The 26,222-nt window shown below is 41.8% G+C and overlaps 1 protein-coding gene across 1 annotated transcript in view; it reads right to left on the reverse strand.

Annotated features, from left to right (window-relative positions):
* The window catches only part of mdga1 (MAM domain containing glycosylphosphatidylinositol anchor 1), a gene marked incomplete at both ends in the record, with an annotated part of 157,901 nt that extends 144,409 nt beyond the window's left edge, over window positions 1–13,492 (reverse strand). Inside the window, one exon of the mRNA XM_079186174.1 lies at window positions 13,426–13,492. Within this exon, the coding sequence (XP_079042300.1) occupies window positions 13,426–13,492 (67 nt within the window). The remainder of the gene's footprint in view (window positions 1–13,425) is intronic.
* Window positions 13,493–26,222: the final 12,730 nt, after the last annotated feature.

Raw genomic sequence — 26,222 nt, forward strand, 5'->3', positions numbered from 1 at the left:
CTTTTCTTTGCAACTTTAAGATATCTCTTTTGTTTCAGATGTTATTATAGTGCATGGGGTGTGACAATTGGACAATGACATGGCAACTCCATTATTATACAGATCCTTGACATTTTTTTTTAATTTTCATTATGTTACAATTTCATCTTAATTTGATTTTTGTGAGACTGATTGAAAAGTAACTGTTACTAACGCTTAACAGGCTTAAAAGCAGAAATAGGATCAACTAAGTGTACTTATTTTTCCCAGTGCAGATATTTATAAGGCATATTCAATCCAGTTTGCAAGATGCCCTCAACAACAACATTCTGTCTGATACACTTGATGTACCAAATTGGCATGAGTTAAAGACATAGATAGAGAGGGTATACGTACAGCAGAGAGAAGGAGAGAAGGAGGGCATAGACAGAAAAATACAGTTCAACAATGTCAGAATGATAGACAGGCAGCAACTGTTGAATGTGTAATGACATCTAGTCCAGGAAACTCCTTTTTCAAGTAAAGTTAGCAGAAATGTATATTTCGGCCTGTATGAGCAGCTTTAAATGTCCCCATTGCGTATCTTTCTTATGTTTCATATTTAAAATAGTTTCATGTGTTAGCTACTACACTATTCTGTCCCACTGTTAACACACTTCTACATACCATAGAGATGATATAAACTAAAATATACTTCTCTGATGCTTTGCACACTGAGCCCCTCCTGCCTTTGTCTTTGCAAATCTATACTCTCCATTTCTTTCATCCACCCTCATTCCTCCCTCCGTTCTCTACTTCCTTCCTCTGCGGCCCACTTCTGCATAGAGGGAATGGCAGCAGCGGCTTCAATAATTCACTTCCCCTCAGAACAGGTTGTGTTTGCATTGCAGGGTGCTGCAGGCGAGAATAGAGAGGGCGAGGAAGAAAGATTAAAAACAGGGAAGAATGAAAAATGAAGTCGAAATGGATGAAGACTTTGAATAGAGACATGGAATGTAAAAGACGAAACACAGCTGAGGAGAACGCCCATTGTGAGTAATCATGATGTGGAAAAACTAGAAAAGAGGAAGAACACCAGTGAGAACTTTTTTTAGAGGGACGAGTCTGCTCTTTTCTGGTCGCATGTGTGTCTCCCAAAAGGTGAGAAAGAGTAAGATAATAAAAGAGAGAGGAGGAACATGAGAAAGTGCAGAAAGGGAAGAGATGAGGATGGTAAGACTGATAAAAGCCAAAGCAGCAGAAAGGAAGCACCTATCACTGACACACTTTCAGTGTCAGAAGTCTCTGCCTCCAACTCTGCCAGCTCTTTTAGATCCACAGTGGTGTGTTTGCGTGTGTTTGTTGGAAGCACTTTATTCGATTGTTTAATCCTTAAGCTTGGCTTGTTTGGGCGGAGCAATGCCATTCAAAATCAGATAGCCATGGGACCAACGTGGTGGGATTCAGGGAAGAAATACTATTAACTCAAAATATATAGTGTAGTTTTACTGCTACTGTTGTGTGTTTATCTGTTGTTTCATAAGGTTTCATCGGTACCATTTATGAACCCTGCCCTGTATATCAGCTGCTTATGCTTGAAAATAATTAAATAACTACTTAACAAATAGAAATATCCTTCGTTTTATGATGGAAGTAAGAGCTGAAATTATTAGTCGATTCACTGATTAGTTGATTGACTGAAAATGAATCAATACATTTTTAAGCAATAAATATTTGTTTGGACTTGAGTCGCATTGTCACGTCCTAAAACATATTTATTTTTCAACAGTGATTTGTAACAGTTTTGCGAGGCAAAGGGAGATGGTGTCCTGTATATGTGCTAAAGGACATAGACAAAGGACATTTTTAGCCATAACTTGAAGGACTTGTTGATAAATATATATATATTTTCTTTTTGGACTGTTGGTCGAACAAAACAAGGCATTTGACACATGAAGATGCACTTATTTATTTTAAATTAATGTTAAACATTTCATGGACTAAATTAATTGGAATAATTCAAATAAATGTTAGTTGCATCCCTATTGGAAAGGCAAGCTGAAATAACATTTTCAGAGTTTTTTTGATGAAATATATCCTGTCTGATGATGAATTTGAAGCAAAGAATATGGATGAGTCCAACAAACTCAGCTGAAGGTACAGGAATGGAAACGTAATTTCATTGTCAAATATTTGATTGAAGTCTCTTGTACCCGGCAAAAAAACGACTAAAGTTTAGGTTGCACCCTCATTCCCACTTAGTATCTCTCTCTCTCTCTCTCACGCCGACTCGTTCTCTCGGTTTCTTTTCTCATTTTCTGAGCCCCATGTTGGTCTAGCTCTCTATCTCTAGGGAAGCCTTTCGTCTTTTAGCTGCTCTGTATCTGGCCCTGCCCTTTTCAATGTCACTCTCGCTGTGTCTCTTTTTTAATACGAGCCTTACAATCTGCCACGTACCAGATCCAAGTCATTTCATTTAATGTCCAATTCAGTTACAATTCATCAGCATCGCCTGGATGATATAATGCCTGAAGTGAAAATATGTTGTTGTTGATAAATCAATGAGGTGATGAATTTCAGAGAAACACAGTTATCATGTAAATTCGGTTTCACATGCATAACATTTGAGGATTTCAAATGATCTGGAAATAAATCAGTTTCATAATTGTATCTTAAAATAAGCACATCACAGCTGCTCAGAAAACCTACAGTGGCTTCTGTCTGCATTATTGCTGTATGGCTGTGAGATCAGCTGACCAATCAGAATATTGCAGAGTGTAGCTCTGGTTTCTGTGAAAAGTGTGTAATTTACCTGATACATTATCTTGCTTAACAGCACTTCCTCCTCATATAAAATATGTGAAATGATGTTCTATGTGGGATACTGAGCCACAGGCATTATAGTGATTGAGTTTGTAACATTATTCTCACACATGCACCGGGAAAAACTAGTTCTTATGTGTTTTTTTTTCCCCTGTCCTCACTGATCTTGCTTCCACAATCTTGCTCCAGTGAAAACTCATTTTCACATTTCTACAAATGAATACTTGAATCGTCTCCATCTCATGAGATTTTGAATAGAAAATACTTAAATTAACTATAGTATTGATTCCCAGCCAGGGGTATAGTTCTTTTGCCCAAGGAAGTTCAAGAAGAGATTGTAACCGTGTTAAGCCGGTAAGAAATACATTTACAAATATGATTACCAACTAGCTGCAATAGATGAACTGCATAGTGCACCAGTCACAGACTTTCTGTAACACTTTAGAGTACTCCACAGATTTAGCATTGCACTCCTGTAACATTGTTGGAATCATGATCGACAGTTGTCTTGTTATTTATGTATCAAAATCGATGCCACAGAACCAGAGATATCGTATTTTTTATTCCATGCATTAACCTGCCGCCTATGTTACAATGCAACTGCACCAACAACAGCCAGAGCTCCATGTTTAATTACAGTAGTGGCTAATGTAGCCTCAAGCTGCTAGCCTCAAGCTAAGATGAGGAGCGAGCTCCAGAGGTCTGGTAAGCTCACTTCTTTATAACTACAGAGCAGATAACACCCACTGAACTTTGTATTTTTTTTCATTTTCGAACTTGTAGTCTGCAGCCCCAACCTACATTGCCTCAATTGACGCAGATGTCCTAGAGCCACATAGAACTTGTTTTCATTTATTCAGTGGGACTCTACAAGACCTGAAAACACATTTTGATGAGTAAAATCAGTGTAGTTCCAATTGCACAAAAAAAACTTTCGGCAAGCGAAAAGGGAAGTCGAAGATTGTTATAAGTAATGATTAAATGGTTACATTTCTAGCTCTTTCCACTTCAAGTGGTAGTAGAAGGAATAAGAAGCAAGCTTTCTGTCAGAGACCTTCATGTCAAGAATAGGCAGCAAATGCAAAAAGATGTACTTAATTAAGCCTTAATGCAGAAAACTTGTGAATGAGTTGAACTTACGTGGCTTAAAGCGATTTGTAGTCCTATGTATGATGAGCTCTCTCAGCGAGAGCTGTTTTTGATCCACTCTTTAAGAGTAGTGCAACCACTGGGTCTTAATGAGGATTTCGACATAAGTGTTTTCCTGAATAAACTACAACACATTGTATATGCTTTGAAACCTGATGTTTATATAGCATGTATCTATGCTTCTTCTATCTTGTTGTATATATTGTGTATTCTGTACAGTCAATGTGCTGATTAGTGTTTCTTGACTGTCTCCATATTATAGACCCTTTGTTTTTGACTTGTAGTCCATCATGCCTAGGACTATAATTCCCTTGATGTTTTACCAACACAAGTGTTCTGCATTAGGTCTGATCAAGTGATGTTCCTTGACATGTTTGCACTGCTACATTCACTGGCTACCTATTCTTGCCTTGAAGAAGGTCTGTGATTGAAAGCTTGTTCTATACAAAAAAGATTGTTGCACAGATTTGAGTGTTCTGTTCTTTAGCTAATATTATAAAATAACTTATGGTTTGGAAAAACAAACAAATGCACTCATTTGGAACATGATGGGTGATGTGGATGGGGAGGTGTTTGAACTTATTTTGGAGAGCAGTGGGGGTGCGTCAGTCAAGAAAGGTGTCATCCACACTCAGCTAGGCTCTGTGTCAGCTGGGCAGCGAGATTTGCATAGAAATACAGTAAATGTATTCTGATTCTTCTGTAACTGTCAAATTCCAGCCAAGGTTAAAACGTCACTTCTCCTCGACTAATATAACCTAAGCATTTAATTTGAATTACAAAGAAAACAACAGTCACATTTTAGTCTCCTGTTTATGTCACTTATCTTCAACCAAATCAAACCACCTTTCCTCATGATGCACCTTTCCCTCTGCTCTCATTTCCTAAGGTGGCTGCTAGCCCTGCAGCTGCCTGCATGCTCCCCAGTGTCAGCCCTCCACCCTGCTTCCTAAAGCCTGTCTTCAGCTTTCAATGACAGTGCGCGCTATGTCCTATATATGCAGTAAGTGGAGAGGTGGGTGGATGCTTGCCACTGAATCGCAGGATGATAGCGAGAAGATGACAGGGCTTTGGAGGAGAGAGGTGCTGGGTGTAAAGAAAGGGAACTTATGTTGAGGAGAGAGGGGGGAGGGACGCGAGGAAGGAAAGTGAGTGTAAGGGATGTATCTGTTGAAAGGGCTTGGATGAAGGGAGAGAATTAGGATGGAATGAGGATGTAAAGTACAGAAAGGGTGCATTTTATCCCATTTTGACATGTCAAGGGTAGCTATATGGACGGCTGGGAAGGAAAAGAAGATCAGAGAGAGGAGAGAAGAAGGAACGAGAGGAAGATGACAGGAACATCTTTCTTGACAGGTAAAAGTTTAGTAGATGGGTAAAGTCAAGAATGAGGCAGGAGGAGGAGGAGAGGCATCAGAATGGGTAGCTGGTGGCAGGTAAATTGCTACACTGACAACATGGGGACTTTAACATATCCGACAGATTATACCTCATCTCCTCTGAGCCAGCTGAGATGCATGGAGAAAGACAGGAACGTGTGAGAGCAGCAAGCTAAAATTTCAAACATTTAAAGTGCCAGAACATTTTCTGGAGGCGGGGGGTAGTGTAGTTTGTTGCTGAGGGAGAGCAAGTTTAATAGTGAGAACGAGAACTAGAGAGAGAGAGAGAGGGCGAGATCTCCAAGCAGCACGCATCGCTGAATTATTGAGGCCAGACGTGTGTAGGAGCAGAAGATAGATTTCCAGTGTTGATCCCTTCCTGCTGTCAGAAAGTTTAGTTGAACACGACCAACTCCCGCAATTGTGGTTGTTTTGATGCTGTTCGGGGGCTTTCAGAGCACACCACAGGGAGAGGCCAAGCATATGTGGGCGGAGCAGCCTCGAAAAGTGTGTTTTGAGTAGAGCGCGTGTGCTTCCTGGCACTCTTTAAGTCGGAGCATATCTGTATGATAAGGTTTCCCAGGCAGTCAGTGGCACATGTGTGCAGGTTTTCTATGAAGTGAAGGATCAGTATATGCCTGTGCGGAAGGAGCGACAGGCGGCGAGAATGGCTGCCTGTATGCATAGCATTATGCACACTGTGAAACCCCACCATTTGCTCGGTGTGAGTCAACAATGATATTTTAAAGCTCCCTGTGCAGATGTACACCTACTGCAAAGACTGGCACAGTGTCGATGCAAACAGATATGGGCTGGCAAAAAAGATTAACGATAACCAAATAAAATCCCATGAACCCTTAAGTAGCGTATTCTAACCAGCTTTCAAAGAAATAAGATTTTGTACAATTAAGGACACATGTTCGCTAGACTGATGTAAAAAGTGGTCAAATGTTTTGCATCTTTACTGTATTGAAGGATGTATGTGAGTTTGATTGTATTACTTGTATGTATGCATGTATGTATGTATATGTAATTCTGTTTCTGTTCTCACCATAATGTCTTTAAAAACATGAGTATGATTTTGTGACACCACAACTAGTTTGGAAGCCAATCGTGGTCCAATATGCAACGTATAAGAAGAGTGTGCTGTGGAAACATGAAGCCTTCAGTGCACATACACTGAGGATGGATTCAGGATTTTTTTCGATGAGGTAGGAGGAGTAGGTGTAATTCTAAGAATTATTTAAAAGGCAATTTAACTTTTTTGTCAAAAGAAAAAAACTTCAGAAACCAGTTGTCTTAAAACATGTATCAACGGAATCTTTAAAGCCACTGTGAGACCTGTGAAATCCCGCTGTGGAAGTAACAAAAAAGACACTTTGGCAGACAGCAAATGTAATACTGAAATATAAACTGCACCTATTTTCACTAGTCCACCAACAAAAACTCCATCCGAATAATTTGAAAGACGATCTTATCACTTCTAAACTCCAACACAGCGGCTTTGAAGTTACGTTGAAAACATACCCTCACACGTTTCAGAATTTCAAAATTAAATTACATTCAAATAAAAAGTTTGTTAAAAAGAACGACTTTAAAGACAGAAGTAAGTGCTGACAAAGGACAAGAGGGTGAAAGAGAAGGCAGTGAAGAAGAAAGAGTGTGACAGTGTGAGAGAAGTGCAGGAGGAGACAGACGGTCTCTGATGTAAGCCATGTTCTCACCGCTGTTCACAACCGTCCTGTCATCTGTATGAATAAGTTAGATGCCAAATGTTCCGTCCCTCTCATGTCCATGCAAGTAAACGCACACACCGAAACACACACACACACACACACACGCAATGAACCTTATTTGTTCACTCTCAAGACACAGGGATCAGGCCCCATACATACAATAACACTTTTATTTTAGCCCTGACTACAGGATATAAAAATCATAAAATTGCCCTGCATTGATAAATTGTGTACAAAGACACAAGCACAGACACACATATGTCCATATTCCCGCATGAAGCTGAGCCAGTAAGAGCTTGAAGCTTGATAATGTCTGACAGAGTGACAGGAGTACAGAGTAAACTGAAATGATCGCATTGGGGTTGTATGCCTCCGCCAACCAGTCATGTTGCAGTTTACATCCATGTCCGTCTAAAATGTCATCACTACATCATTTTATACTAATTGACATTTGTGTCATAATCAGCATAAAAATACTGAGTCATTGATGATGTGCTTTGTGAGGTCACAGTGACGTTTGGCCACCAAAATCGAATCAGTTCAACCTTGAGTCAAAGTGGACTTTTGTGACAAATAAAATTTAAATAAAATGAATGCTCAAGGTTTTCAAGAGATGTCATGTTCATCAGAATGGGATGGAGGTGAGGTCACAGTGCCCTTGACCTTTGAACCTCAAAAATCGAATCTAAAAGTTCATCCTTCTATGGACGTCTGTGCCAGATTTGAAGACATTCCTACAGGGTGTTCCTTCGATATCACGTTCGTGAGACCTAATGCCTCTAGCCACAGCTGGCGCCCGCGCGGAGCCATGAAAAGTGAAGTCTTACCGACAGTTTTTCCTACTCACAGGGCACCCACGTCATCCTGTTAATGCTCTGGACCACTCTCATCCAAAGAAGTGTGTGAATAGGCCCGTGTGTGTGTGTGTGTGTGTGTAAAACTGACTAACATCCCGGTACAGAGGGATGAGAGTGGGTGAGAGTGAGGTAATGATCTATGAGTTCAGCGAAAGGTAAATGCAGTGAGAGGTGTTTGTGCATGTGCATGTCTGTAGGTGCACGTGGATGTCTGAATGTGCATGTGAACATTGTGCACTTGTGATTGAGCGTGGATGTGATCTGCATGAACAAGAATATAATCATCCGAGAGAGTGGAATACAAAGAAAGGAAATAAAAAATGAACAGATAGAAAGGAGGGTTACGTGATGATTTGTGAGCAAAAAATTATGATATTTCTGCCGACACTTCAGTACAGATGCATGCTGCTGGAGCCTGCAGTGATTCTCAACATTTCCCTCCTCCTCGTCAAACTTCTGTCTGTGATTTCTTCTCCTAACTTGGAAAAAGCAGTAATATCTTCAGGGAGTATAGATAGTAAAATCACATCAGTCTGTCAATCTGTATTTATTCACACACACTCAATGCAGAGTATATTGAATGACTCAAGCTCTAGCCATTAGTTCGATCAGTTATACGCTCCACATCTCTCACTCTTTACTGTCTTTTAGCAATGAAGTGAAATCAACTGTTGGTTGGAAAAAAATCCTATACATATACAGATATATTACGCCACATTACTTGCCAGACTGCGCTTTTTAAGGAGATATATCACTATCTCACCTCATTCTGGGACCCGGTGTACCAGACTGCCCACCTCTACCTGCTGCTTTGTGCCCACCCGGAGCTCAGAGTGTAACTGGTGGGAAGCATGGGGATAAATCAGACCTCCCAAGACGTTGTCTTAGCACTCTTATCCTTTAGCCCCAGGTAGCAAGGCTAGTGTAAACCACAGTCAACACATCACTTTGGCCATGGGCCTATGGCTCTGCTGCTGACCTGTAGGTTAATAGAAATGTTGACAGGCTCTAATATCCAGTCACCCATACAGAAAAATAGGGAACTAGAAAGGAGAGGAGGGTAGTGTGGAAAGAGGAGAGGAGGGAATGAAAGAATCAAGGGCAAAAAAGTGGCAAAGAATGAGCTGAGTAAGCATAAAAACAAAGAGGCTACATAGTGGATTGTGTATGTGAATGTTCTCAAGGTATGACCTTTTTTAATATTAAGGCAGCAAGGGCTACACTGCTACACAATGGACCTAGTTAACGTGAGAAAAAAAAATGGGAGCAAGACGAGACAATTAAAGCGCCGTGTGCACTAAAATTTTTAGCAGAAGGTATGGGATCAGAGGGACTGACGGAGATGAGAGGAGACAGACACAAAAAGAGAGAGGGGCGATGGACCAAGAGAGGGAGCAGGCAGATACCACCACTCCCGTCTAATAGGTAAAGAGGTTTGCATCAAAAATGTTCATTTTTAATTGTAGTGAATAATGGAGAATGTGATATACACCACAAAACAATAAAGACACATGGCAACGTCAGCTCTGCCAACCCATTATCTTCTATCTGTTCTGTGCAAAGAACAGCACTCGTAATAGTCAACAACACGATCAAGCTTCCTCAGAAGACAAGTCACGAGATATTTCCAGTTGTATAAAAACTATTTGAGCACCACTAACTCAATTCCAATGACTTTAATCACACCAAATACAGAGAGAAATGTCATCCAGCAATCGCTGACATTACTGTTCACACGGTCCAATCTGTAAGGCAAACAGAGAGGGGTGTGTGTGTGTGTGTGTGTGTGTGTGTGTGTGTGTGTGTGTGTACCTCGGAGTACAGTGAACAGAAATAAAGCAAAGAGGTAAAGAGTAGGAGGAGGATAGTAGGTGTCAGATTGTGGGAGGTAAGAGATTATCACCATCTCTAGCTTAATGCTTCAGTCTCTTTCTATCACCGTCTCCCCTCTCCTCCTCCATTGCCTCAGAGCCACCAATAAATTATGGATGCTTATTAGAAAAGGGCAATATTCAGCATCCAAAATAAACTCAGCAGCGAGAGACATAAAAGAGAGCGACGCAAACAAAAAGTGCTGATGTGGGGAGAGGAAGAGCTAAAGTCACAGGGGAGCCAGTCGCCGGGCCAGTTAAACCTGGAATGATCTCTTTCTAGGTCACCGGCTTTCAACCCATGTGCCGTGGCGAGCTACCGTACAGTAGCAAGTAAAGCGCCACATTACGCATATGATCAAATGTTGGGTGCTCGTCTTCACACACACACACACACACACACACACACACACATATAGAGACAGCAAATAAAAAACTAGCAATGTGTTCCAAGCCCTTCATTCTTCCTTGGGCAACGTCTTCAAAGTGATGTTAAATGTGTGCGCAATGTCGGCATATTCAACTTTTTCACTCTCTGCTTCTGTTCTGTAGTGCTTTGTTCTATGGCTAGTGGCAAGGCCTCAACTCTCCTGCTTACTGCAAGGGCCTTGCTCAAATCAACAACAAAAAAAACACACTGGTAAGCAAAATCATTGATTAAATTTCCTGTTAACAAGCACATAACGAAGCATCATATTGCAGGCTAATGCAGTTTAGATTCCATCTACAGCACAAGCTAATGGTCTCGTGTGACTTTGTCGAGCAATCAATAATTTGGTGTCCCTGTGAACTCTGTTGCCTCGCTGAGTGTGATGTGATGCAGCGCCACAAAGATGGAGAAACACTTTTCTGGTACACTTTGTCTGAATTGATGTCGGAACTGTTGAGTCCTTTAGATGATGAGACACATCCTCCTGAGACGGTCTTGAAATTTTCCGAACCTCCTCTAATCCTTGAGTATGTCGAGAGTCGCCGCATGTGGATGCCACATCATGCTTGTAATGCCCGGCATTACAGTATATGCAGATTAAATTAAACTTGATGTATATGTATGCAGGGATGTTTGTCATCGGAGTGTGGAGATGCATGTAAAAAGCTTATCCCAAATAAAAACTGAAGGAGAGAGAGGAGGGGACACCAGTAAAGAGTGCATACTATAACATGATCTTAATAAATGTGCTTAATGTGAAAGAAACCTATGCTCTGCAGCTTTTCCTGTAATAAAGCATCGTGTTTCCTTGGTGCACTTGTCTGTCCAATTCCTATTTGAGGGACAGGTGTTACAGGCTTTTTGACAGCCTATCAAAATCCACAGAAGTACAATCAATACTACACTGCTGCAAGAGAAACGGTGACTGATCCACAAGTCCCTGCTGAGCCAGCAAACTGTTGCAGTGGGAAGAAAAGTGTGTCTGCTGCACAAACACGTCCCACTCGTACATGCACTCGCACACACACACACACACACACACACACACACACACACACACACACACAGACAGGTTTGTGGGCTCACATTCGCACTCACGAGCACGGACACCTGCACGCAACAGACTCTCAGGCGTGAGCTGACAGGAACGCACGCATCCAAACACACCCCAGAGAAGGCTACAGTAAATGAAGCTCACAGCCTTCCAAAGCGCTGACATCAATCAGGCACGCTTACACCGTTCGGCTCCCGACGGACAACGAGTCGCATCTGTCTGCTGGAGCAAGTGCTAAACAATTCCAGAGTGAGGGAAACCATTTTATGCATATCTGCATATACACAGCGAGCGAGCGTGCCAGACTTGTTGGCTCTCTTCCCGAGCTTCCCTACTTGTGTTCTTCGCTGCAAATTGTGCAAATTGTGAAGCTATTTGTTCTTTCTGAATGACTCTTTTTAATGATGATGTTTTACCTATACATGAAATAGTTGTTGCGCAGGTGCGTGCAGCTGAGCAACACCACCGCACAAGCCACCTGGGAATCTGGGCCTGCAAATGCTGGCCAGCACGATTCCCACAAAGCTTTGGGACTTTTTTCTGTCCCTCAGCAGAGACTGAAAGGTTGCTGTTGTACATAAGACAGATAACCCTCTACACTGGGAAAAACAAAATATCATTGCAGCCTCTACCGTTGGCACTGACTGCATACCTTTCTGCTTCGACCCACTGCTTATTTGTGACAGAGCCCATGAGGCACGGATGCACAAATTCTTCTTGACAATCAGTTTACCCTGTGGAAAAGCCCAAACTGTTTCATACAGTTATTGTGAACAAAAATAAATGAGGACAAGAATGCACCAGGGCAAACTGGAGATGTGAGCCTTCTGTAGGACAGCGTAACTAGATCAGAAAAGTCACTCCACAAGGAGAAAACTGATTGAAAAAATGAAGACATACTCCTACAAAATGTTTGCTAGCACTGAAAATAACTATGGAAACCATTTTTTTTTTTACTTTTACTAATATATGTATGCTGGAAATATTTTTGAAAGCAGCATAAAAGATGTATGGTAAAGCTGCCTTTATCAAAGCAGGTACAGGAGCAGGTAAAATAAGTGATATGAAGTATATGTGATGCCACTAAAACTCAGTTAAATTCTCTTTCATTGTAAATTGTTTTATTATTTGACAAATAGATAGAGGGAAAAAATACCTATTTTGAAAAAAATCTTCAGTATTGTGTATTAAGGCATTGGCATAATGTTCCAACTGGTGGTAAAAAAAAAATAATTGCAGAGAAGTCAGTTAGCAAGGACTTTGACATGGGTCTACATGCTACAGCAAATGACAGGTTGTCAGCATTTGTCGGTGTGACAGCAGGCTGCGGGATTGCTTATGACAACAGCACTCCATGCTACTAAACAGACCTTGCTTTCAATGGCTGCCACATGCCTTCAAACATCAAAATCAGTATTTAAGCTGACAGATCAGTTTGTGTGTTTGCCTTGCCCGAAGGGACAGGAGGATGCATATCTGGCCTGTAGCTGAAGAAACTGAGCCTCTGTAGTACAGCGAGAGGGGGAGTCTTAAGAGGGAACAAATCTCCGCTTCATCCTCAAAAGCACAGCGTGACTGTCCTGTTTAACCTGACAAAGGGAGCCACGTTTCATCCTCCTGTTGTCTGTATGTCTGTGGGTGCAGTACAAATGGGAAAATATGGTGGGAAGTTAAATAATAGGCAATTATAACTATTCAGTAATAACCATAAACTTTGATAATTTAAAGTTTGATGGTACTTTGTGTGATAAAGCACAAATCTGTGAGGCTAATGTGGAATTTTGCCATAAAAATTAATATTAGCCTAAAGATGGAATTAGATTGGATTTACAGTAGGTGGGTTTCCCCACCACTACATTGCTGGATGTTTTCCCAGCCGCCTCCTGTCCTGCAACTTTTAAGAAGCAATGTCTCCCTTTCAAATTAATTTGCTGTCGATCTCCCTGAAGCCATTTTCGCAGTACTTTAAACGCCAGTTATTACACTGCTTCCTATTAGCGTATTGTACTGAAGCGCGGACAATATGGGGTGCGGAGCGGCCCTTAATTAAGGTTATGGGCTAATAATTGGACAAATTAACATCGCTGCTGCAATGGAGCTCAGTCAGCCTGCACTAATAATGCATTGATGGGGTAATAGGAATACATTTGTAAACATCAAGTTCTTACCGTAAACTCCTTGGCCCCAGGCAAGAGGATAGACACTAGAAAATAACAAAATCCAGAAAAGCTCCATGTTCAGCTCAGTTCCGTCATAACCTAAGAAAGAGGGGGACACAGAGAAAAAGACTTGACTCTTTGGCAATAGGCCTACTGTCTTTGTTACACTCATGCCAATAAAGCATAGTGAATTAAGAGGTGAAAACAGAGGCTGAAGGGGAACAGCCTGCAGATGTAGCTGTGACAAACAAGAGGCGACAGCTGAGTGATTGTTATCAAAAAGGAAGAACAGGTACTTTCAATTGCTTTTTCATGTTCAACTACGTCTCCTTCAACCCCTTAAGCCGTGAAAATAATATCACAGAGCAATTTGGCTCCCGGCAGCACAGCCTACATCGTTTTGTTCGACTTAAAGGACGGGTAATACAATCACAAATCATGGATTATACAAAATGTACAAGCAGGGCTGAGTGTGTGAGAGAACTGGAGAGTGACAGGATTGTTAGGCGTAACTAAACATCCTCCTCACTGAAGCCTGGGGGTGGGGGGGGGTGGGGGGGGGGGGGGGTGGTAGGTGTTGTCTTGACAGGAGACTAGGGATCGGTCTATTCATGGAGGATTAGCTACAACAAGTGGGGTCATGAATGTTAGACCGCCCCAACACCCACACATACACACCGCCTTTGCTTCAAATCAATAGGCTAGAACAATTCCAACAATGTTTCTGCAGCAGCAAGAGGGTGATGGGGCCACTTCTATAGCTTAAAAACAACACTTTTTTTTTTTGGTTTATCCTCGTATTTGTAGCTCCGTCTTTAAACGTGACAGTATTTCTCTGGCCAATATAAAACCTGTTGGAAAACCTTAAGAAAAGAAGGATGAACCGCAGGTGGAGTCAGGGGCTAACGGACCCTCTTGTGAGACTCCTCTGGGCGAACATGAGGATTCCCTCCGACGGCTGTCCCTCACGTTTGTCTGAGCCGGCTGCATTGACAGGTTGCATTACAGCGCGCAGTGACGGAAAGTTTTATTATAAGATGCATGTGAGTTAATACCCCGCATTAATGTCAGGATGCGCTGAATGAGACTTGCGTACACATGTAGTCGAGTAGATCGCTATACAGCCTGCGTAAAAAGAAATGATGCAAATTTAAGAAAGGCGAGTATGAAGACCAAGAATTTGAATGTCACCGGTGAGGCATAAAAAGTGTTATCAGAGCAAAGCTTTGATACTGATGTAGAACAGAGTTAAATCAAATAGCATACTGCCTAATTTAAGATGTTCACAAATATGTGCACATTGTATTCTTAAAAATGCACACAGACATGATACAAAGTCAATAAATAAAACATATAACCCTGACAAAAATAAATCATGTATAGTCTCCGCGCAGGCTTGTAATCCCTGCCGCGTTTCTACCTTGTCTCAGAGGTGCCGTCCTTTGGGTCAATCTGCTACCCGGCGCCGCGCGCACTCCTCCCGGCTCAGCGTAGAGGATTCCTCGGCTCTCTGTTAGACCGACTCGCCTTCGTATCTTTCCACAAAAAGTTATATATCCTCCTCCAGCGGGCGTCCGGTGTGAGCTTTACAATTCCCGGGAAGTGTAATGGAGAGTTTTCTGAGCTCCCAGACCTCTCAAATGATCTCCTTGATGTGCTAAACTTTTATTTTACGCACGGAGAGGAGCGGGCAGAGGAATCTTACCGCTGATCGGTTTCCCCAAGAGAGTCCCTCTTCCCAAAAAACACTTTCCTTTTGAAAAACTCAAGCAAGGCTAGTTTGGCAAAAATCCTATAAACCTGTCTCCTTTTTGTGGGTTATTTACTTTTAAAGGCGTGGTTGAAATGGCTTTTCTTTCTGTCTCTCTCTCTCTCTCTCTCTTTCTCTCTCTCGCTCTCTGCCTCTGACCGGTGACAGTCTAGTGAAGCCCTTCTAACACAGTCGTGCGCTCTGAAAAGGAGCTCCCCTCCGCTCGTTCAATCAGCGCTGTGTCTGTGGAGTCCAAGTGACGCTGGCCAAGTGGAATATGTGCGCAGACTGAGAACGACCGCCCCTGTCTGAGAAGGGAGAGAGAGGGATGGAGAGAGGGGAGGGAGGACAGAGGCTTCCACATAGATGCGCTCAAGCCTCACAGCTCCACACTGAACAGGTTGTCAAAAGAAGAACATCGCTCCCCTCTCTCTTATTTCGTCCCTTCCCCGGTCTCCCATTCACGCTGCAAAAGGTGTACGAACCTGTTGGGTGCCACAGGACGCGTTTAAGAGCCGAGGGGGCAGCCGTGGTTTTTGTGTGTTCCTCTGTTATCGACGTTTTCGGTGAAGTTCGCCAGCTGCGGTGCCACCAATAGTCGGTGCCAATTAGAAGTGACAGGCGCTCCGAAAGTTTTTCTGCCTAATGGGGGAGCCCTTAAGACCATCACCCCTCCCCGTGGACCAATTATTTATGAGAGTAAAAATAGATACACATGTTCTTTTTCTCACACACACACACACACACACACTCATAAGAGCCTCGCCTACACCAACATCGACTGACCCCCCCTCCCCTCTTCTCCACTCATTGTGCCAGTGGGTTTTCACTTCTCAACGTGGCCACAGGGGGGCGTATTTCATCGCATTGCCACCCTTGCACGTGAGAGTAAATGTACTGTGTGTGCGTGTGTGTATGTGAGAGAGATTGCATTCCTAGCCTCCCCACTGTTGGTTTATCACAAAGCAGTGTCTCTGTGTGCAGCTGGAGTGAAAGAAATAGACACTTTATATATCAAGCGAGAAGCGAGTAAGAGTGGCGCAAGACATATGTCACTGAATAAATGGAATATTCAATTGCAGTGCCGGCATTCTTACAATGCAGCAGGTCAGTGTAATCAGCAGGCTTGGAGCTTGTATATGTATAAAATGAGACCCTGAAAACAGAGATAATTCACTGTCCAGTTTCGATGTTTCCAAATCATTTATTACGTAACTATTAGTTCTCCTTCGTCAAATAATTCTGCAGGACAAAGAAATAAATCTACGTTTTGACCTTGAGGATCTACTGCCGATGAAAACCTGTTGGGTAAATGTTTGCTCTAGTCTGCTTGAAGTACTGAAGGGGTGGATTCTGCAGTTTCAGGATAAGGGCCATGTTGGAAAGTTCATATTACTAAATAGCATGTGGTTGTAATCCATTTCTCTGCATAATCTCAGCACATAATTAAACTTTAATATCCCGCAGAGATTTCACCTCTGACAGTTTATCATAGTGGGAGAGAGTACATAACTATTTAAATCTTACAGCAGTTAGCGACACATTATCGTAACTAGTGATTTTATTTTCCTGACATCACATTTAAGACTTATGTTACCTGTTGGTGCTGTGTAACGTTTCCTTAAATACTGCACTGATCACAATCGCCTGCAGTCAGTTTTTGTTTCGTCTTAGCTGATTAATTTTTTTTCTGGAACTTAATTAGTAAGTGACTACAAGCACACACACACACACGCACACAGTATCATCCATGACTCAACCCTCCCAGTCAAATGTGCATCTGTCTATTCTGCAGCCGTGTACTCTGAACACCTTCATTCAGCTGACAGAGCTGACAGAGGCAATGTTAATTAATCCCAGATGACAATTTCAAACCAGTTTACTAGAATTACATTTCTCCAAATAAGTTCCATTGCATCAGTGCACCAATCCTGTGAAGTGGGAGACTTGTTGTTGAGGTTAGTATTACCAAAAGAAATGATTTGTTCCTCATTCTTGTCATAATAACCAAACACAAGTAGAGTATTTTAACTATTTTGCTATTCTTCTGAATCGTAATCATGATCCCTGGGAAGGTTTTTAGAAGGACAAACTCTTACGCAAGATGCTTTGTGCCTAACAGAGTGGTAGCATGTGTACACTTTATTAGGCAACAATGAGCAGTAGACATTCAGGGTTTTTATCCGACATTTCTGAAACAGAATCAAGACACTCAGTAATTACTTAGCTCACTCAATCCAAATTAATCTTTTATTTAGAGTAAACTAAATCATGGGATCTGGCTCAAGTATCCGTCTCTTTCCTTCCCTCCCTTTTACTTCTTACCCCTCATATTGGGCTGTAGCCAGCAGTCTTGGCATGTCTAGCTGAGAGCGTGTCATCGCTGCTTAAGGCAATGAATCTCAAAAGACAACATGTAGGAACAACCTTGGGTGGCAGCCACACAAACAAACACACACACACACACAATCATCCCACTACACAAAACCGGGCTTTTGCAAAGAACTTCAGAAGGCTTCTGAGAGAAGCAATAATTGCAGTGGATGCAGTGAGCAAACAAAGAAGTGAACGCAACAACAAAATACTAGACCAGCCAAAGTTCACCGTTATGATTCTGCTGCACTCTCACACAGATGCACTTCTCATCTTTGAGTCGCTCGATGGAGCTGCATGGTCACTGTGACATCCTTCCTACATGTGTTAAAAGTTAGAGGTCACCTAATGGTTAAGTACTCTGTTGTTTTGTGAATCACTTCAGCTGGTAGCAAGTTCATGTGTAAGTCTTATAGAAAGTTACGGATCAAATACACTATATTCTTTCAGAATTTATTTTAAATTGTAGTGATTTATTCTATTATCATTGTTATTTTTAGGTTACTTTTTAAGAAATAATTGTAAAAATCCATTATTTCTGATTTTCTATCTTTCTAGTTATGGACATACACATTTTTCAGATTGAAGGTGCCCTGTGGAGTTTACGTGGAAACAAAAAAGATGTTAACATTCAGTGTTACTTACCAAGAAACATTATGTGTATCCTTGCACTTTGACAAACACTTTGAATGAATTTCCTTTCTCACAACACATTTGCAAAGCTGATTTTTAAGTGTTTAAAATCTGCAAGGTTTACAAGTTTACTAGCAGTCTTCTTAACTGCCTTCCTTGGCACATTGCCGAGCATCTTACTGACACCTATTGATCAGTGGAATAATGTGAAATGTGTGTGCGAGGGATCTGCGTTACACAACAGGGATCCGCTCATAAAAAAGAGGGCAAAAAATTCTGCAGGATATACTCTTAAAATCGCGAAAGTAAAAAACTATTAATCACATAATGTATGAATGAAATGATGGAATTTAGATTCAAGAAACATGCGTGGGATGATCCTATTGGTTAAACAAACAAAAAATAGCTTAAAATGACATTCCTACATGATCTTATCTTCCATTACATTATCTTTTTTTGAAACACCTGGGCATTACAGAGTATAATCTATCTCCAGACTGAGGAAACTGGAGATGCATTAGGTGAGATGCATTTAAAGATAACCAGCCAATGAAATGTAGCTGTACTGCCAAATGTGATAAAATAAGTGGTATAGCATCAAGTAAAAAATATCTAACGTTTTATATTACAGCCTGCAAATTACCGCTGGGAAACAACAAAATACTAAACTGTACTTATTGCTACAACCATGCAGGTATAAGTAAAAAGGGCAAAACCTTACAGAATAATTGGGTCACAATTTTGCATTTTGGGATGTAGAGATTTTGAAGAAGTACTTGTGATTAAATATATTTGGAATTTACTGTATTCTCCATTTATTTTAGAGTAAGAGACCACACACAGAGCTAGGAAAATTACAGAACAAACAGTTTTTAACAGTTTATGGAATAATCATTAAATACTATGAGGTATTATATTATTCACAGATTAAAACAGAATGAGTCTCGGGGCTTTTAAAGGCCATAATTAACATCAAGATAAATAAAATCCCTGTTGCTGTCTTTGAATGCAATATGTCTCCGGCCCCGACTGTTATTTTTGCAGCCCATCAGAGCACTGCAGACTGTAATGTGATCTGAGGTGTTTGGTCAAAAAAAATTCTGGTACCATGCTCAATAATTGATGTTCCCATCAGTGTAATTCAATCAGAGTCTAAAGTGCTGTATATCAGCACCAAGTACTTCCCCACATTGAAACAGTTAAATGGACAGAAAAGATACACTTGAGACTGCCGATAATTTCATTGTGTGTGTGTGTGTGTGTGCGTGTGTGCGTGTGTAGGTGTGTGTGTGTGTGTGTGTGTGTGTGTGTGTGTGTGTGTGTGTGTGTGTGTGTGTGTGTGTGTGTGTGTGTGTGTGTGTGTGTGTGTGTGTGTGTGTGTGGCAGACTCACTGGGAAAAAGAAAAGCAATATAACTCTGTTAAACAGTGATGTGATAACAGGCATCTCAACTTGACAACTCAACACATCGATACACAGACGAGGAAGGAAAGTGGACGAAGCACTGAAACGATTCGGAATCCCGGAGAGAGATTGAAGACTGACATCTGACGATGGAAAGACGATGGAAGTCCAGTGGCTGACAGGGTTTTATTGTCTAAATACACAGATCAATGATCATGCACTGTTATCCTGGTCCTATCAGCAACTCTTATTGAGGATAATTACCAACACTGCCCAGAACAAGCTGTATAAACATCCGCAAAACTCTAACCAGACAGTTAAGTCAGCAACAGGTATAGGTAGAAGGGTAGAAGGTTCTCCACTTAGGTGATCACCAATGGCCCCACTGCACAGCGGACATCAAGTGAAAAACCTGCCAAACAAAGCTAATTGGCCTACATAGTATATCACAACCTGCTCACAACAGCTCACCGTGCATGAATGTCCAGATAGAGATGAGGATGAAGCGTTTAGAAGTCATAACTGTACCCCATGCCACCATTTCACCTTGCAAGGGAGGTGAGACCTCCCATGATAACACATCAGTGAGACTGGGACAGGAAGGGCAACAGAGACAGACCCTCCTTAACCACAGGTCATCAACTCATTTATTGTGCTGCTGTCTCAGTCACTGAACAGAAGCTACATTACGGTATAACAGCCTTTTTTCTGTCGTTATCTTAGTGCATATGCATATTCTTCATTTTGTTTTTTTCACATGTATTGATTCAACAATATCTGATCATGGTAACTGAAGAATGGTGAAGGTACGGTTAAAGTTAGGAAACAACTACATCCACATCCTCACTACTACACAGAGCTAAATCAGTGGAACACTGAATGCAAATCGCTACTGCACAGTTGTGTGTGTGAACATACTTTGCAGGAGACTGGTATTATGTGCATTTCACATTTTGCTCAGTTTCCTTTTCAAATACATTATATTCCTTCAGGGCAATTTGACAAACTGGCAGCCATTTCTCATTGGCAGTTTTTAAGATTAATTTATTTTGAAGATATGAACTATTTCTCTTTTGAGTGCGAGAACAAAAACGCAAAGGGTAGCAAAATGGGCAGGCATGATTAACAGGCTGGTAACAGTATCATAGAAAAGTTGATCATTGACAGATGCCTAATAACCAATGGCTATCAAAAACTATGCTCTTTTGCCACCAGTGAAAACTGCTTTCCATAGTGTAACAGAAATGCTGTAGTCCTCTTAAGCCGATGGATAATGTGTTGCATCTACACAGCCTCCAAAAAACAAAGTAAACAAAGACAACAATGATCCTCATCAGTCACAGTATACAGCCTTATTTAAGTAGGTGTGTGCATGCATGTGTGCACGCATGTGAAGGAAAGACAAACAGAAAGACAGGCCGAGGAGGCATAGCTCTCCACGAGCATGTGACACCAGCCGGTCCTTGTCAACCTCTCCACCCTCTCCATAAACACACAAACACCTGCACACAGACACACATTTACGTCCGAGAAAGGGTCATTTTTCACTGGGTAATTGGCGGCGAGGCACATTGCCCTTGGGATTCGATCATTCATAACCTCCTCCCATCCAATATCGGATAGCGCGTAGAAATGGGCTGAGACAAGGGGTGGTGTGCTCCGAGAGGAAAGGGAGGGGGCGGCTGCATCATTAGAGAAGAGAGGTAATGGCTCTTATTGATTCTGCCCCGCCGGGCCCCCCTCACCATTTCATGTTTAAAACAACACTGATCCTCATTACCAAGGAAGCCGCCATCGCCCTGATAAGGAAGAGAGGGAAGGGTGAGAGAGATGAGGTGAGAGGAGAGTGAGGAGAGAGAGGAGGGTAGGGGAAAAGACAGCTTTAGCAGGAAAAAGAAAGAAGGGAGGGAAAGGAGATAGGTGGGTAAGGAGGAAACAATGAGGGAGGAAAAGGAAGAAAGTGGGTGCACAGCTTGTGTTGCGCCGTCTTAATGCCTCAGTTTGAGTGGTATAAGTAATTACTGTCACCCTTTAATGCGTGTAATGCAGTATTACTTGTTTAAATGTATAGCCCTTCTTCCCCCTTCTCCCTCCCACCCCCTGCAGTGTGTAATAAGGCTAAAGAATTGACTCAAACACAGACTGCAAGGATCTGTCTAATAATTCTCTGTGCTATTATCCTCTCTTTGCTGCTAACACTCAGCTCTCTCTCTGTGTTTGGCCACAGGCAAACACTATCATTACTGCAACAGCAGTATAAGCCCAGCTCTAATGTCGCTCTCTCTCTCTCTCGCTTTTTCCTTACTCTCTCCTTGACTCTTTCCAAATTTGAGTTTTATTAGAAGGAGGTAATTTGCCAGCTCAAATTGCTCCAAACTCACAACTGTAGGATCAAATATCTTCCTCTTTTCCAATCCTGTGTTTGTTGGTATTCAAGGACTAACTTCATTGTTTTTTGTTCTTCTTATTAGTCCGTCGTGTGTGCAGCTGAACTATAAATCCAATGGTTAGATGCCTCTTGGATTGAGCTTGGGCGTGATTATGTGTCCGTCTGTGCTCGTTTGGTGGAATGGGAGGTCTTCATCGCACACAAAGTTGTCCTCGTCAAATTTTAAGACCAATTCCTTTCCTTTCTTTGATATGTATCCTGTTATCATAAATATGCTTTCCCAGCTACCTGAAGTTTAAAATAGCTAAAAAAAAGTAACAATCCTACTGTGTGCAAAATGGGTATGATAACATAATTCCAAAATGCTAATCATGTTCTTTACAGAACAGCTACAGTATATTGCTATTATCATGTCACAACTGCTCATGAAATTTGGCATGGTTGCATTATTGGTACAGAATTCAAACTGGCATGTTTGGATTCATATCAATTCATATAGCAGAACTATCAGAGACTATCAAAGTATAATATTTACCTCTGAGATGAAGTGGGGTAATGTTTAATGGCGGATTGCAAACCACCTTTATACCGCCACATAGCGTCTGTGGAGGACGAGGATTGTAACCAATTAAATCTAGTGATACAATGGTGATGGGTCCGCCCACTTACGGCATGAAAGAAAACCACTTGCTAATATAATATTTGTTTACACTTTGGCAAATTAGCACAAGTATGCAAAATAAGCTATGAGCATTTCTTGTTTGCAGTATATCCCCAAATGTACAGACAATTAATGTACAACAACACACTCTGAAGAAAACTTAAAAACTTGATGATTGATGTTCTGAAGTGATAAGACGTGTCCTTTTGTATAATTTCTAAGCGGTTTTATGGACGTTTATTCATGATGAACATTAGATAGTGATTAGCTCAGGAAGTGTAAGTCACAGTAAATCTAAATATATGTGTATCATGTCAGTGTGTTGACTACTCTCACGCGCTCTGACAGGCTCATATATGGTTAAGACCTGCATTCTTAATGCATGGTAGACAAAAAAAAATTACAAATGGCAACCTGTGTCTGCAACAGCATATCACCATGTCAATCGCTCTGATGTTTTTCAGAATATTTTTTTCAATCTTATATAATACAATAGAATGTATTGTGGTATTACCAAAGAAAGTCCAATGTAAATCAAAAGATTATATGTATTGTCTTCTTCTCATGTCTTCTTCTGCACGCTTTTTTTTAAGATTAATTCATCCTTTGAAACCCGAATCACGAGTGGTCTTCAGGTACATTTTTCTATCAGCCAAGCAAAGCTAAATAGCAGTTACTGAAGAAGTCCATTTAGCATTGGATCATTTATCCTGCATTAGTGTAACCATGACGAAGAGAGAGCACACTGAGAAAACACATATTTATCAGCCACTGGTTATCATAACATCTATTGTGGTCTATTGTGACCTAATGGCATATCCATTCATTCATCCATTTTATCTGCATATCCAGGGCAGGGTTGCGGTGGCAGCAGGCTAATGGAAGTATTTATATTCAGCCCTCTCCCCAGCAACCTTTTTCAGCTTCTCCTTGAGGATCTAAAGGCGTTGCCAGGCTAGATGAGATATATAATCCCTCCAGCGTGTTCTGGTCTACTCCGGGATCCCCAACTAGTTGGAAGAAACCAGAAAACCTCTAAAAGGGAGGCGTCTAGGCATCCTGATCAGATGCCTGAACCACCTCGGCTGGCTCCTTTCAACACGAAGGAGCAGCAGCTCTACTCCGAGCTCCCTACAGAAGTCTGAGCTCCTCACCTTATCTCTAAGGGTGAGCCCAGCTACCCTCATGACAAAACTCATTTTGGCCGCTTGTATGCGCAATCTCTTTCTTTGGACCACTACCCAAAGCTCATGACCACAGGAGAGGGTCGGAACGTAGATCAACTTGTAAATTGAGACCTTTGCCTTCTGGCTAAGCTCACTCTTTGCGGAGTGTCCGGTGCAATGCCCGCATCACTGCTGACACCGCACCAATCCGCCTGTCCATCTCATTCTCCATTTTGTAATGGCCGAGGAAAAGAGTAAACTGAAGCTATCCAATCAGATCATCTTTGCAGCAGGGGTGTAGAGTGTTAACAGTGTTGAATGCAGAATGGTAGATCTCTCACAAGGGCTTTCTCATATGTATGTTTTGTCCTGGATAGAAGATAGTCTTAGAAAACGGTCAGCTCCTCAAATCGCTTCTCTGCTTTTTATCCCCACACTGCAAGTAGAGGAGTCTGGGCTACCAAAGCAGTTAGCTGTCTCTCTAACCATGCCCTCACCCCTGCTTTCTCTCCAATGCCCTCTTACTCTACCCTTGTTCCCTAACAACAAACAAGCAGTCGACACCCTCCACTCTCTTTCAATTACGGGTCCTTTCTGATGCTCGCTATCCCCATACAGACCAGAAGAAAGAGGAAAGGCAGTAAATTTGAGAGGTCGACCCCCGAGGGGATAATCCTTGATCTGTGGCACGTTGAGGGTCAGCTGTTTGCATCCTGCATAGAAAATTAGCACAGCATGAGTAAGGAATCAGAGGGACTGATTATTCTGGTTAGCCATGCATTCTTCCATCCATCTAACCCAGTGCAACGCTGCCATCCACACAACACTACACACTACACACTACACACAAAGGCTGGCCATCCAGCCATCAGATCCTGAGATAAGCTAGCTTAAGGGCAGAATGTCCACAAAGCAGAATGCACACAGAAAATCATCAGCAGACAGACATGTCAGTACTCGTCTTTTGACCTCACAGATAAACCACTAACTGTATCAACTCAGTCACCGCCTGAAAAGCCATCATGCCACCAAAGCGGTGCGGCAGCCTCTACGTGAAGTGCTGTGTGTGTGACTCGAGCATTAATAAATAATGATTTGCCACAAAGAGTCTGTCTAGGGTCTTTGCATTCCGATCTCTTAGATGTGCAGTTGACATCACCCCGTCTGTGTGTGTGTGGTTACTAGTGGAGACATACTTTCCGCAAAATGCCTCTATTGATGGTAGTCAAGTCAATGGCATCCTTGCAATAGTCATCCACACAGTCAATTACCTCACAGAAAGGCGGGTTATCTCCCAGATAGTCTGAGCTGGAGCTGGCAGTGTGCCCAGAGTGTCTGTTAGGCATGAATGTCTTTTTTGAAACAGCTCCATTTTTTAGGAAATAATAAGAATTCAAATATTGGGACTGTCTGCAATAGACACAAAAACGTGCAGAGAAACTGAAGTCAAGTGAGGAGAACAGTTTCTATTTTATGCCTCGACCAAATCAAATCTCATATCTACCCTCTCAGCTTCGGTTATGCATAGGTTTGTTTCCCATTAACTCTCTCATCATCTTAGGTATTGGTTAAGCAGATTTGACCATACATGTAGTTGTGAGGCAGGTTAGAGGCACTGGCTTTAATCTCACCACGTCCAGTTGACACTATAACCCAGGGGTTGTCATACTTCCACAGACTGGTGCTTCAAATTAGTTTTTTAATCTTGCCCCGGGAATTTGGTTCAATAAGTAGTCTGGTAGTCTTATGATGTGGAGATGAGACAGAAAATGAACTGCAGTAACGCCAGACTTATCCCCTTGTTCACACACAATAGGAGTTTCCATCCACTACATTTAATGGATTACTGAAGAATAGATTTGATAAGTAATTGCATTACTTTACTAATTACTCTTTAGCATAGTGCCATCAGTGATGCCTCTCCAACATATTGCATGTACAGTAGGAATAGAAAACAAGGCATTAAGATTTATGAGCAGCCAGCTTGGAGGCATTTACTGACCAACAGCAAGCTAAGCCCTGGTGACTGAACGCAGCGCTGCAAAAGTCCTGTCAACGAAGCTGAGGGATTCACACACACCCTCACTACTGTAAAAGCCGGGGGATTCATGAATGTAGGCTTAGCAGCTAAAAAGACACCACCCTTGTAAACAAGACAACCTTTTAGTTATTTCATGGTGGCACTAGATGAAAGGTCAGGGGATCAGAAACGTCATCTGGGAACTATGAATGTCTGTAGGAAATGCGTGCCAATCCCTCCAGTAGATGCTGAGATATTTCACTGGATAAATGAAAATGTTGACCTGAGGAAAAGTCAAGGGATAACCAAAGACAATATGAATCATCCTTACGGAACTATGAATGTCTGTACAGAAATTCAGGGCAATCCATGAGATAGTTGTTGAGATATGGACCAAAGTAGTGGACCAG

Source organism: Pholis gunnellus, assembly GCF_910591455.1.
Source record: "Pholis gunnellus genome assembly, chromosome: 1".
Taxonomy (NCBI): Eukaryota; Metazoa; Chordata; class Actinopteri; order Perciformes; family Pholidae; genus Pholis; species Pholis gunnellus.